At 34.2% G+C, this 15,476-nt stretch overlaps 1 protein-coding gene across 2 annotated transcripts in view; it reads left to right on the top strand.

The window, feature by feature from the left end:
- The window catches only part of LOC139695995 (RB1-inducible coiled-coil protein 1-like), a 56,734-nt gene that overhangs the window by 12,518 nt on the left and 28,740 nt on the right, over nucleotides 1-15,476 (top strand). For both annotated transcript variants that reach the window (XM_071594605.1, XM_071594606.1), the window contains exons 9-13: nucleotides 20-206; nucleotides 487-666; nucleotides 4,361-4,570; nucleotides 5,945-6,090; nucleotides 13,248-13,395. In XM_071594605.1, coding sequence (XP_071450706.1) covers nucleotides 20-206; nucleotides 487-666; nucleotides 4,361-4,570; nucleotides 5,945-6,090; nucleotides 13,248-13,395 — 871 coding nt within the window. The remainder of the gene's footprint in view (nucleotides 1-19; nucleotides 207-486; nucleotides 667-4,360; nucleotides 4,571-5,944; nucleotides 6,091-13,247; nucleotides 13,396-15,476) is intronic.

Here is a 15,476-nt window from a genome sequence, read left to right as displayed (position 1 = left end):
TGTATTTTTTTATTTTTAGGTGGATTATGTATGTGGAAAATGGTATTTGTGAGGTTGATTCTAAGTTAGGAATTTATCACGAAGGTTTGAAGCGTTTACAGCGAAATCTTGAAGTAGTGAGACAAGTGCACAGGGCTCCAGCACTTTACGCTATGGCTCTTTCTGAGGTGGTGAGGAGGAGGACATTTTCTGAAGCTTTTCTCAATGTAAGTAATTATATGTTAGCTTCTGAAATCTATACTGCAGTATGAAGTGTAAGAAATGAAGTTCTGAAGTTTTACACTTGAAATATTATTTTTTGTATTGAAACTAGATGGTATTTTGGGCTAATATGTGTATTTTAGTTATATATAATTGCAATAGTGAGAGTATTCCATCATGCATAAATAAAAAAATTGCAAGAATTTTAAATAATTTCTTTATTTCTAAAATATTTATTGTGGTTTTATATGCTGTCATGTGTCAGATCAAATAATTCTGTTACAGTGGGCAAGAGAATTGTCATCTCGCTTGGCTTGTGTCCTGGGAGAGGAGGAAGATAAAAGGCGTAACTTTGAGCAAGCAACACAGGGTCATTTTCTAACAAGTTTATTCCCTAATATGGGGGAAAAACCTCCTCCATATGCCACTCGTCCTCCCCCTCCTTTTGACCGAGATCTTCCAAAGGTTAGTGTCTTTTCTCATTGTGTGATAATTTAGCTTTACAATTGAAATAATTCTTAAGAAATTTGATTCTTCCAAACTTTACCATTGTCTTATTCATTAAGGCACCCTAAATGCACTGTCTTACATGCAATAATAAACATAACTTGTGATTCCCAGGGGGTTAAACTACTCTCACATAATGATGGACAAACTGTAAACTGTATCTTTCCTGTAGTTATCCAAGTCATGAAATAAGGTATTCAAGTTTCAGGACTTCCATAGGAATGACTAGCAAATTTGAGAGCTCCTTGGTTATCCTTTAGTACCTATTCATTGATATTAGAGGAAAATTTCAATAATTATTGTAAATGTGACATTGGAACCAGGCCCCTCTAGCTTTGATTTCAAAATATCTAATAGCTTCTTAGGTGTATAAAATCTTGGTTATCCACAGTCTGCAAATATTCCTGAGTGTGACCTGCAGACCAAATGTGAGATTGTATTCCAACAGAAACAAGCTTGGAACATCAGTGTCTTTTACCCAGTAATCAATGCCTTCTAAGCATCAATCCTGGTAGACAATGAGTACTTGACGGTGGATAGACATGGATTTTTACTGAGGCCAAGGGATGAATGGATACTCAAAAACACATCAGGATTGAATGAACTATGGTTTATGCAGCATTGTGAAAGTTTTGTCAGTATCTTTCCCATTAGACCAAAAACAGTGAGCGTTGTAAGGATTGACTTACAGTATTAAATCAAAGGATTGAGAATACTACTTTATGGGGTGCACAGTTTTTGAGATAAATAGATGAGACCAAGGAATACAAAGAAAATCCCAATGATTTCTTTTTTTTTAAAGAGAAGATGTCATTGTGCTATCTTATCCTTTTTTAATTTGTGTAGTGAATGCAGTATATCAAACGTAAATTGTTAAAAAAGTTATTAAATCATGCAGTAATTGTAATTGTGGGTGCAAAATAAAGAACTCGCTAATCACTAGAAGATAGCCAGATAAACTGTACAAAATTCAAAATATAGCTTAAAAAGTTTAGTCGTTTGGTTCACAAGTATGAAAGAAAAAGTATTATCTTTTAAAGGAGGAATGTATGAATGATGGCTATTTTCTTTTAGATTTGAGGAACTGAAGCATAATCTCAAGTGTATTATTTCATACATTCTTTCATTTATTAGCTTATTATAATATCTTTAGAGCTGATTCAAGGATTTGCTCAAAGCCCAAATGGTCCATACTTATAAAGGTGAAACATTTGTTCAGAAAGGAAAACTGCTGGAAAATTTTGTAGGGATTGAATCAGTGAAATATATCCAATTAAATTTCATTTTGAGGTAATGTAATTTTGAATATTTAATTGCTAATTTTGTTCAAATTTAATAACTTTTGATTTAAAAAATTAGAGTTTCATAGCTTCATATTTTGAGAAGCTTGGTTTCTTGCCAATGAATGGTGCATGTATCTGTCCATATGTGCGTCATTAAGTCATTAGTCTAACAGCCATTCATATTTGTTTATAATTTTTTAAAATCTTTATAATTGTAGTTTTATTAAAATTTTGAATTCCTGGCAAGAGAATGGCCCAGATAATGTATAAAACAGATAATTAACGCATAGTAATCAAGAATTTACTGTATATGATGACCAACAAAATTTAAGTCTCTTTATTTCTTCCTGGCAATTTCTGAGAAGATTGGGGCTTTCAGTTTTTTGATGATCTAAACTGCAACTGGTGTTGAACATTTATATGAATAGGCAATGTTTATTTGTCCTTGGGTATATGGTAGTCATAAAAATATAATTCAAAAGCTTGATAAAGGAAAATAAAGAATTATGTAAAACATTTAGTGCAAATACAGTTTTAAAAATATATTTATTTAGTTGAACAGTTAATATGTGGAAAATAATTTTTTTAAATATATGGTAACTTCTTCCTGGAATCAGATATCTTCTCTTCAAATTTCCCCTCAGGTGATAGATAATCTCTTACATTACGTTAACCCCAAAGAGTTGAGCCCAAGGGCAGCTTTATGCGACCTCCGAAATGATTCATCCCTTCAAAACCCAATCACTGTTTTTCCTCCATCGGTTCCTTTTCCTTCCTTTCCTCATGCAGAAAAGAAAAAAATGTGAAAAATATTCTCAGCTTACATTAAATGAAGAAAAATGGCCCTATTTTATTGTGAGTGCTTATATGAGACCAGGTGGTTTGATACTCCAGTTAGATATTTATCTTTAAAATAAAAGCATTATTGAGCTTCTGATAATTTTTTAGTTGTGTTGATATCATGTGAGGGTTAAATGAATAACTTTATTAATATCATATATGCTATGAAACAACATTTTGGGCTTAGAAATGCTAATTGTCAGCTGTCAAAAAATATTGATTGCATCAATTTTGGTGATATCATCGTAAAAGACTGTAGTATGCATCAGTTAATAGTAATCACTTCATATTATCATGCCTTGGTGTCATTGTTATTTGCAGTTGGTCATTTCAAAACTACTACCAATAAGTCCATAAACACAATTAAACTTAATAGTCCTTGGTGAATTGATTCTGATAGTCTCTCTCAATTTATAGATTTTTCATATAATCTGTTAATTGAGAACAATAAAATATTCAATATGTGCATGCAATACAGATCATATCTGCCATAGTAGTTATTTACTAGACCAGTGACAGCATAAAAGTGTTTCATTATGAAAAATGTTTTTGTCTTAACTTCAGTATAGCAGAGATCAGATAAAGCAATTCAGCTGCAGATAAGCATTTCGATGCAGCAATTTCAGAGTGTAAAAATCATTCGCCTTGACTGGGATTTAAACCCGAATCCCTCGATGTCCGACCAAGTATTTTACCAGTTAAGCTATCAGGGCATCCTCTTAAACTCTGAAATTTTGGGGGCTTTAAAGGAGCAAAATGTTGTGATGAAATGCCGTACTTAAAATTTCACAGGCCTAAGAGTTTAAAGTTGGCTTTAACCTCGTGGACAGTGGCGCGTCGCGCACGACTACGAATGCCTGTGACATTGTATGTACAGCATTTTGTCACAACATCTTGTTCCTTTAAAGCCCCAAAAATTTCAGAGTTCAAGAGGACACCTCGATAGCTTTACTGGCTAAAGCACTCGGCCGGACATTGAGGAATCTGGGTTTGAATCCCGGTCAAAGCAAATGATTTTTACACTGAAATTTTTGCATTGAAATGCATATTAGCGGATGACTCTGTTAAAAGTTACTGTTGCGGCATCTCCGCAGTTTCTTGGAATTTGCAAAGGTAAAAACAGCCTAAGGGTTTGAATTTAGCTTTAACCTCGTGGACTGGTTGCGTCATGCACGATTATTGCACGCCTGTGACATTGTGTGTACAGTATTTTGACACAGCATATTTATCCTTCAAAGCCCCCAAAATTTAAGGGTTCAAGAGAATTCCTCAATAGCTTAACTGACTAAAGCACTCGGCCGGACATCGAAGGATCGGGTTTGAATCCCAGTCAAGGCAAATGATTTTTACACTCTGAAATTGTTTCAATTTTTTTAATATTGGAGATAGGTATTAATTAATATTTTTGAATGTATTTGTAGCTCCACTGTAAAGAGGATATTGAAAAATTCTAGTGAGATCAATGAAGGTACTGCATTTTGAAATGTTAATTCCTGTTGATATTAATCTGCTGAAATATATTCTTTTAGTTGACTTCAGCTGATGTGGATAACCTGCGTGCTGCCCTCCCTGAGCTTGCTGACTCAATATTTGAAGCAGATCCATCTGCCATTCATCATCTATTCCACCTTGCTCCATCAATCTCTCCGCATATTGAGCTGGGTGAAAATATTGAACAGGTACCTCCCACAGCATCTAGTGAAGCAACAATATGTGATGTTACTCAACCTATTACTGAGGTAAATGATATTTATAATGCAATATAAATAAATAAAACTTGGGAAAAACATAAATACAGGAAGAGGAAATGGAAGTGCTATTTATTCATAGTGTATCATGAACTACCACGCTGTATAGTCCTCCACAATCAACATTATTTTTATTATTACTTATACTATCCATGTATGATATAGGGGAACATACTGTAATCATGCAAATTGGACTTAAGTTTTATTAGAAATTCTTAAAATATGTATATTTATGTATATATTAACATGATGGATATATATTTATATATAAATATGTATATATGTATGTATATAAGTATATATGTATAAATATAATATGTATATATATATATATAATATATATATAATATATATATATAATATATATATAATATATATATCACTTTTTGAAAGTCTCACGGACGTGAAAAAAATGCATAACACTTAGCACTAGTGGACACAGACAAAAACACAGGAACACACAAAAAAGAGACTCACTATTTTTCGAATTTTTGGTGGTCGTGGCCACCTTTATCGAGAAAGAGAGGGACAGATGTCCCTCTTTTCCTTGATAAAGAAGTCAAGATGTATTCATGTAACCTCAATAAGTTATTCTGTAACCATCAAAATTATTTAATCTTACCATTCAGTTCTTTTCCCATAAAATTTGTAGCTGATTGAACAAAAAATTCAATTTTCTCGTACATGACGAGATTTTCCCGTGTGAATTATTATTACTGAATAAACTTGCTATCAAGTTTATAATATTTTCACTAATGATTGTTTCCGTAAAACAGGTTAATATGTGTGTAAGGTAAATATCTACAGTATAAGTAAAACTTAAAAAATTAAAATATTAATTATGATTTATTTTCCCCTCTCCATTTTTCTCTTCTAAATTATCTTCTGTATCTAATTAGCAAATAGCATGTTCACCAATAACTTCAATGAATGTTTTCATGTAGTCATATATTGATAAATAGAAGAATTTGGAAATGATTTATAACAGAGGCAAAATGTATTCTATAATGACCATTAAGGTATAGACTTCAAGTACATATCAATTTATCATGAATGCTTCCCGGAACTGGATTGTGATTTCATGGTCCTGCCACAAGCATAGAGAAATTGTGATAATTATTTGTCACATTTCTTTGCAATTATAATAATTTTAGAATAAAATGTCATCCTGGATTATAATATGATCTCTCTAAATTTCTTATAACATTGCACTTAACATGGTATTATCCATGGTATGGTATGGTATTTCTGCAGTTATAGGAACTTGAATTATTATTTCTAGCTAAATATTGGAGGTGGGATCATGATGTATTTTTGAACTATCATATCATATTTTTTTCACAATCTGTATGGTGGCTTTTGCAGGAGCAGCTCCAACAGCAGTCGAAACAGGATAATGGCTCTTCAAAATCTCTGCCGGGTGAACAAACAATCCAAGCACAATCTCTTACCAAAGCTCTTGAAGGTGGAACTGTTGCACAAACCCAACCTGCATCTGGAGATCAGGATGGGTAAGTGATCACTGTTTTAGTCAACTTTTTTAAAAAAGTGGTGTACTAATAATTTATGCAATTTTTTTATGCATTTACTTATTTAAGTGACTTCTTACATAATATTCTCTGAGCTAATTTGAATGTTAATACTTCAAAGCATACGACAAGGGAATGACAAATAATTCATTGGTCTTTCTTCATATCATGTACTTTTTTGCTTAATATAAATACTCCATTCTAAATTTTTATTTTATGATGCCATATAAGTTTTCAGAAGCTGTTGTTTTATTTTAGTCTTGATATGGTTATTCTTATATAATCCTCAGGACAATAAATAAATTAATGATGAAGAAACATTTAAAAATATAATGTATTGTTTGGCATGGTTTGTGCAATATACAAATGCAATTTCTTATTTATTCAACATTTTCAATCATCTTTTTCTCATTATTAAGAAATAAAAGTTAATTATCTTCGTAAATAGGTTTCCACAACTATAATTACTTGTTGCTAGAGGTCAGGGTACATTAATGGCAGGGCACATTCACGATTGTTTCGTGGCTGAATTTTAGGGTTTAAAAAATATGTATATAGCAAAATTATGTAAATAAGTTGGGATTTTCATTAATTTTGTGTAAAAGTGAATAAGTAATTTACACTAAATGTAAAGATACGAGGTGTGTTCAAAAAGTAAAGTGACTTTTCAAATTTCGCGGGCAACATACATTCCATTTTTAATATTTTTGTTTTGTTGTGTTGGGTGCACATGTCCCAAACATTTGTTTACAGTTTCAACTGTATAGCATATTTAGTTTGTTATTGACAGATACAAATGTTAGACGTGTATGGTGTGTTCGGTGATTTTCTGCTCTAAAAAAAAAGATACAAGGATTTTTCATCAAATTTTGTGTAAAAAATAGAATTAAGTACTCCAAAACACTTGAAATGTTGACAGTGGCATACAATGAGTCGGCTCTGAGTAAAAAAAATGTTTAAAAGTGATACAAGCTCCTCCAAAATGGCCGAGAAGATGCCAATGACGAACCTCGCCCTGGACACCCCAGCACGACAACAACAGATGAAAACGTTGAAGCAGTGTAGAAAATTGTTTTGAAAAATCATCGAATCACTATTAGAGAAGTTGCTGAGGCTGTTAGCATATCGGTTGGCTCATGCCATGCAATTTTTTTTTTATGTTTTTGGATGCAATGGAAGAACCCAGGAGAACCAAGACTGAAAAAAGCACACTAAGTTTGATCTAATGTCAAGGTTTTGCTCAATGTTTTCTTCAATTGCCATGGCGTATTGTATCAGAAGTTCTTACCACAAGGTCGTTCAGTCAATATGGAGTATTACCTTGAAGTTATGTGCCGTTTCCGAGAAGCAATACGAAAAAACATCCGGAATTGTGGAAAAACAATTAATGGGTCTTGCATCATAATAATGCACCTGCTCACTCATCGTTGCTCATGAGAAATTGTTTTTCCAAAAACAACACCACAATCATGACTCAGCCACCATGTTTTCCGGATTTGGCCCCCTGTGATTTTTTCCTGTTCCCAAAACTGAAGAGACCCATGAAATGATGGAGATTTGCAACAATTGAGGAGATAAAACTGAATCACTGGAAGAGCTATCCCAAAATGTGCCTATCAAAATTGTTTCGAGGGTTGGAAAAGCATTGGCACAAGTGGGGGGGTTTACTTGGAAGGGGACAACTTGAATATTGAAGAATAAATTGTATTTTTTCATAAAAATATAGTCACCTTACTTTTTGAACACACCTCATAATTTGCCACAATGCGGGTTTGACCCAGGATCCCTTGATATCTAGCCGAGTGCTTAACCAATTAATGTACCGAGGCATCTTACACCGAAATATTACTCTTTGAAATTGTTGCATTTTAATGAACATTAGCGGATGAATCCTTAGAAGTTACTGTCATTGCATCTCCTGTGTATCTTTGAATTTCCATTGCTTCTTTTTTGAGTCATAGCTTACTCTTATTAGCTTTCCTCTGCAAAGTATGAGAGTAATTTGAAAAGTTCTTGGAATGGAATAGAAATTAATGACTTAACTCTGTGAAACTTTTATTTTTCAATTTAGTCTCTCCGTACACTAATGCACTTGGTCAAGCGATGTTCCAATTTCTTGATCCCATCTCGAAAATTAGATCCCTTCAGGCTAAATACCAGTCTACTTCGGCTGTCAGTTCTTTGTTTGAAGAGAATCTCCGTCCACTGAGGAAAAATTTGAGCTTGGGGAAGAGATGGAAATCTGATGGAGCAAAATCATGCAATAAGGCGCGTGTGGAAACAATTCATATCTTGGTACACATATTTTTTGCCATGGCAATGACACTTGTGTGTGGGCGTGCACTGTCTTGATGATAGATGACTTTCTTCCTTGCCAAACCTGGTCTTTTTTGGTGTATCTTTTGCTGCAATTGGTCCAGGAGGAAAATGTTGTATTGTTCAGTAATTGTTTGACCAGTAAGAAGAAAATCTATCTGCAGAATCCCTTTCCAATCCCAGAAAACTAAAGCCATCACCTTTCAGACCTACTGTATTGCCTTTGCACTCTTTGGTGATGGTAAATCGACATGTGTTCACTGCTTTGGCTGCTGTTTTGTCTCTGGGATATAGTGGTGGACCTAATTTTCATCTGTGGTCACAAACCGACGCTGAAAATCTTGTTGGTTGCTCTTAAAATGGGTAAAACATTGTTTGGAAATTTCCATTCTGATGCATTTGTGGTCCTTCGTCAAGAGTCTACTTCCAGTGGCACGCATCTAGCAGATAATTTTCTGATATCCAATTCCTCTGTTATAATGTGATATGCCCATTCAGATGACGTCCCTACAGTTTCAACGATTTCTTGCACTTCCAGTCAGTGATCCTCCATGACCATTTTATGCACTTTTGCAATAATTTATGGGGTTGTGACACATTTTGGCTGACCACTTTGTGGATTATCTTTTAAGCTGTCCTGGTCAAACTTGAACTTATTTGTCCACTTGGCAACAGTTGAATATGAAGGAGTAAGAGTCCCCTAGAGAGTTCTCAAAGTCTGCATGGATTTCCTTTGCTTTCATACCTTTATTTAAAAAGTATTTAATCACTGCTCGAATTTCCATTTTTTCCATCTTTAAAAATCACTTCATGGAAACAACAACAGAGAGGCATCTGCAATGCAGATCTTTTCCAGGAGTCCTGATGCGTTATGTTGCTACTCATAAAGGATTATCTATTACTACGCGGGATTCTTGTTGGGCTAGCGCTGACATCTGGTGGTGATTCTGAGAACCATTCAAACTACCCTTGTATATTCTTAAACCCCATATGAAAAATTTCATACTCTCTTTTTGTTTCTGCATACTTTCTAATCTCTTTGATTACGTTCAAAATGCCCATTCGTTTCCTTAACATTCTCCCCTATGGCACAGTTTTCAGTATATCATTAGGGTTTAATTCCCTAAATTTTTAATTTTTTTAATACCTGTAACTTATCCATTATTTTCCTATGCATATATTCTCTTAAAATTTTAAATAATGTCTCAATTTTTAGTATTTGAAGAAAGAAAATGCACATTTCAATTATATGAAAAATATTGGTAACTGCCTAAACGTTTCTTCTTCCGTTAAATTTGCTGCAATTGAGATTAAAAATTATGTGCACATGAATAATGAATTGAAAAAAGTAATTATTGAGGCTTGGACTCAAAACTCATGATCTAATTGTCGGTTAGGTGCTCTTCCATGTCCACTGCCAAGCCTGCAACTGATGATAAGAAAGTCCAAGGATTGTTATTCAAGTCTCACTAATGATTTTCAATACAGTTATCATCATGCACTTTCTTCGGATATCTAAAGTGCCTGTTGCCAGTCGTAATGTGAAGTAAAGCAAGTGTGTTCATGAAATATCGTGGATCTAAGGACTTCATTCCACGGATACTACTCCATAAGCCATTTCACATTCATTTTGTGGTAAAAACTGATCACAGATGAAATTAGGGTAACTGATATGGTGGTGTCCTTTCCTTGGTTGCCCTAAAAGGGGAGAAATGTGCAAATCTTTGATAGTGTGTCTGACTAGTAATTGGAACATTCTGGCTTATAAATCTTACCTCCCCAATAATTTTAAATGCATTTTATGTTCTGCAGATGCTTTTGATTAATTAAATTATGGAATTGAATGTAGTTATCAAAATTTCTTCCTCAATGATACATTTTTATTGATGCCAAACATTCAACAGTTTGCTTAAAAATTCATTTGCTATTTATTTTAGTTGAGCTTTTCTTTTGCATCTTGAGCATGAAATATTTCTATCCTCATTCCATTTGTTGCATTCACCATTTATCTCATTACTTATTATGATATGTATAATTTCTGTCAAATGTATAGGCTTTCTTTTTGTGTTCATCATTACCATTTTGAATGTATTCAACCTAATTCATATTGATTCTTACATGGATCCAGTGTGTAATTGCAATAGTTTTGATATTGTGTCTAGGAATTTGTCTATGTGCTTGTATCTTGTATCCTCAAATAGCAGCCTTAAACAGTTATTATTAAGATGCATCAGTATGTTTAGTTGACAATTAGTAGCATGCTTATAATGCTTTTTGAAACAAGCAAGGGAAATGAGCTTGATTGCTGCTTGGTGTAAGTGAGCCACCGTTTTAATAACCTTGTCACAGCAATTCTCTAATTATTAATGAAAAATAAAATGCTTACCTTAGATAAATTGACTACCTAATTGTAGTCAAAATACATGTATCTGCTTTTCAAACCATTGTGTCCTCCTAGTTTTTCAGTGATTTTTTGCCTTCCTCCATTGTTTTCCATTTATTTCTTTCTTTTGACTGAAGGACTTTATCCCCTACCATTTTTGGTTTTGATAATGCCATCAGGCCATCCAGTGTTTGGTCGACCTCATACACCCGAGTGTCGGAATTGCTTTGCTGTAATACCTAAGCTAGTGAGTGGGTGCGTGTATAATTCCTCCAAAGTAGGTCCATTGTGTTTGGATTAACTTCTTCGCAAACCTATTTGGTCCCTCTCTCGTTAACAAGTAAGTGGTAAAGGTAGCCCAGAGCGTCTCTGGTGAGAAAAAATTTCCCTCTAAACCACGTTAGACTAACCAGTGTGAATTTGTGTGCATTTGTAAGTTCCCGAATATGATCCCTGGCAATAGGAATAATTTCCTTGTAAACTTATTGGGATATAACCCCTGTGTTAAAATGTTAATGCCTTAGTATTTTTAATGTGTGCCTGATCACTGGCGAGGGATTTACTTCCCTCATAAATCATCACACTAATCTCAATATTCCCCTCCCCTTTTTTACTTTTACATTGGTGCAAAAAACCCTTTACGGCTGAAGGAAATATTATTTAATATGATCAGACTCGACACATACTTGCCTACATTGCATACCTTGCACCTTCACTGGAAGTACTGTTTGAGAATGATGTTTTAGGAAGAGCCATAATATTTGTGATAAAAATGTTGAACATTCATAGTTGAATCTTTTACGGAAAAATTGCAAGCACTGATGACCTAATACAATATTCATTTGCCTCATCTATAATTCAAATGGAATGTACCTGTGCTGAATAACTTTTAGAGAAAATATACAAGCTTCATGAAGTAATCCAAGATTCTTGGTTGAAAAATCAGTAAAGAACAAGGATGTCAATATCTGTTCATTTGTGTGCTAATGCCAATCATAGCCAAAAGTGGAAGTGTTGCCGAGGGAAAATATGAGCAACCTCAAATTCAGAGGAGCATAATGTACCTCTCTTTATCTTATAAGAATTTGGCAAATTCATGCTTTATCATAAGTTATTGCAATGGACTGGTTCAATATTTCAATCTCTAAGTTATGAAATTCTGAATCAATGTTTTGTGTAATCCTAGAGAAGAAATAAAAGTGATTTATTGTAAGTATCAGAAACAAGTTGAATTCCTAAATAGTTCATTTCCATCTAAATGATCGATCATAAAAAATGTAAGCAAATGCTATAGTAGTCATTTTTCAACAGAATATTAGTCCTAACTAACTGCCACTTCTTATTCTATGTTGACTACATTCATCTGTAGAAGTTTGCCTGGTATCTAATGGAATTCAAGTACCATTAATTATATTTTGTCACAGCATCAGCTTAAATATTCTCAAATATTTTATCAGCTTCAACAAAGTATGCATTCAAATGTATTTCAGCAGTTTATGGTTATATTTTAGTGTGGCAAAGAACCATGGCGGCCTTGCATTCCATCATTACCGTTGAAAACTACCTACAGCAGAAAATTAGGGTCATTTTTCTGAAGTTAATCTCTCATTTATGCAATTATAACCTTGATGAATTAGTTATCTAAATGCATCACAATAGATAAAAAATGGGATAGTACCATTGAATAAGGGTTACTTTTGTTTTATTAGAATTTCCTTATGAATTATTACTTACCAAGTGTTGGATAAAATTGGCATTAAATTTGATTTCAATAAATTTATTTCAAATTTAAATGGGATCTTTTTACATTTAGGGTTTTAATATAATAATAATAGTAACATGGAATAACAGGAGTCACCAACAGTCGTGGGTGCACAAAAATAGTGGGGTAAAATTTTTCCAAGGGTATTGGAAAATCCTAGGGTATGACACAAATAACCCATTGGGGTTATCTATGTCATACCCTTGGATTGTCAGGATTTCAGCTGATCTAGACTACCCCCAGCTCTGTATGGTCGAGATTAGTTTGGGTTTTCTGTATTTATAATGTATTTTACTAATGTGATCAAGAATTTTCCCCTAGAGGAGAGGATTAAATTAACAATCTATTTGGATAAAATTCTTACTCTGCCTCGTCTCACCTCTGTTGTGTTATAAATATTCTATATCAGTGTTAAACAAATATATTATATATTATAGCTTTAAGGTCAATCTTACATTTAAATTGTTTGAGTTGTGAGATTCACTCCAAGAATTTTTAATAATTGTATTAATGCTTTCTGTATGTTTGGAAAATGGTTAAGTCAGATGAACTTTCATTGTGAATCTCTAACTCTTTTCTGTACATATTTACCCCTATGCATGCTGCACCATCCATGGTGCAGTGGTGTTAATGATGGTACTTGAGGTTAATTTTCATCTATTGCTTTAAAATTTGCAGTGGATTCGAGTCTGAAACCGACACAGAGGAGTTTGAGAAGGTTGGTCGCAGCCCATCTGCTGAAGGGGAGTCGGAAGGCCAGGGCATAGGGGCAGGGACAGTCCTCAGGGAAGGAGAGTGCACAGGGGCAGAGCTGGATGCAGCGGAGGTTGGTGGAGAGAGGTCTCTTGAGGGGGGGCAACAACATACAAGGGGATCCCCCGCACAGGTGGCCATGTTGGGTGGTGGTGGTCCATCAGGGGTCCAGGAGGGACCACCGAGTATATCCCCCATGAGCCATCATCCAGACCATCATAGTCATGCCCCTCCTCTCCAATCCTCACCATCCTCCCCTGAGTTTGTGTCCACTGATTTTTACATCGACGAGTCCCTCCCATCCAGTCCCATTACCATGCCCCTGACTCCTGGGGCCACTCAACCTTCCCTCGCTGCTCTGGGTGACTGGAAACCAGCTGCCACATTTGCCATCGAGACAAGCTTGGTGGAGTCCCATGGGGGGAGGCTCAACTTGATTGGTCTCCTCCAGGTATGCGCCCCAGGGGGGTGCTCGGCCTATTAAGAGCATTTGTGAACATTTGAGACCAAAATTAAATGTCTTGGTTGCTTTTGTAATGACTAGGTACACTTTTTTTCCAGAAGAACACTGATGACTTTGCCATGTCTTTGCATTACATATTTACTCTCATATGTCAAGCGAACCTTCGGATTGATTTGTTTTTTTTGGTGGTAAAGTTAAGGTCATTTCATGTTATCAGATTTTGCAAACTGGTTCCAAATGAATTTGAATGATTATTATAAATCAATCTGTCAGTTTACTTGTGTGATTATGAAAATTCATGCAGATTGTTTGAGCCATTGGTGTGAAACCAGTCTTTGGTAAGGAGTATTCTGGTTCTACATTTCTTGGCTATATAAGCTAAAATACATGGCCAGTGTAACAATTTCGATTATTCATAATTATTTCTTTAATTGATGTATTAAAAATAATTGATATCCCCTTTATTGTCAATGATTAATTAATTGGTATTAATAAATTCATTGGAGCCATGTATATTAATTTTTTGGATATTTAATTCAAATTTTACTGAAGAGCTTATATGTATTTGATATTTCTTTGGAGTTCCAGTCCTTGTAGGTTTTGGTTCTGCATATTTTCTATATTTTTCAATGTAGTCAGCACCCAATGCTATGATTTCTTGTATTCAATTTTACATGCATTATTTAATATGATTTCTTCAGTAATATCAAATAGCTTTTTGCCTACACATTTTTAACAGCATCTGCTTCTTATATGGTAGTATTTTGTTCTTCCTTCTCTCCTTAATTTCACATATGCCACCGATGGAAATTCGGGCTGTGTAAATTGTGAGTGGAAACTTTTCAGACATAGATTATTTTTTAAAGTACTGCTATCAGTAAACTAAAATTACACAGTTTCACCAAAGGAAAACCTAAGAAGAGTGAAGAATGTTGAAATTTTGATCATTTTTTGTAGGTTTAAGCCTATATTAACTAGTCCTTGCTATACTATTCCCTGTTCTGACTTGTCTATTTGCTTTAATAATTTCTTTATTCCAATAATGTTCTTTTATGGAATGTGATTGTGTTTTTTCCACATATAGTGTAGGCTCACATATTTTTTAAACATTTTTAAAAATAGTACAGATTTGGAACTGCAGTTGACTTTGGTTAATTTGTTAATGAAAAACTGAATTAAAAGACCCGCAAACATAGTGTTATGGAAAACTGTGGTTAAAAACTTCCATTGTCAAGGTGTTAACTACACCTTGATTGTTCATATGTTGATAATTTATGTTAAAATTGGGATCTCATTTCAATTGAAGGGACTCCAGAATCCTGATGTAGAAGTTTGATGATCTACAGTCCATCTTCGGCCAAAAGGATCTATAAAATAATACTTGAATAATGCTTTTAATTGATTTTTGGGCAGTTTATAGTACCCAGAATATCATGCAGCTTCAATTTACTTGTGGGTGCCCAAAAGCATCAAACATTTTTAACCTAGCATCCTTCGACCAGTAAATGAACTCACTATTTACTTGGCTATCCCACCAGCAATATAGATAGTATAATAATAACATAGAAATAAAGGGGCAAGGAGTATTTGCCAATTAAAATATTTTTACACGAACTATGAAAGTTGAATTGAATCCAGAGCTTTTATCTCTGAAGACAGAAATTCTGGATGATGATTAGAGCAATTCAAGA

The sequence above is a fragment of the Hetaerina americana genome, unplaced genomic scaffold (genome assembly GCF_022747635.1).
Source record: "Hetaerina americana unplaced genomic scaffold, ioHetAmer1.1.p SCAF_65, whole genome shotgun sequence".
Classification (NCBI taxonomy): domain Eukaryota; kingdom Metazoa; phylum Arthropoda; class Insecta; order Odonata; family Calopterygidae; genus Hetaerina; species Hetaerina americana.
Note: the sequence above shows the minus strand (reverse complement) of the source record. Positions and strands in the feature narration are given on the sequence as shown.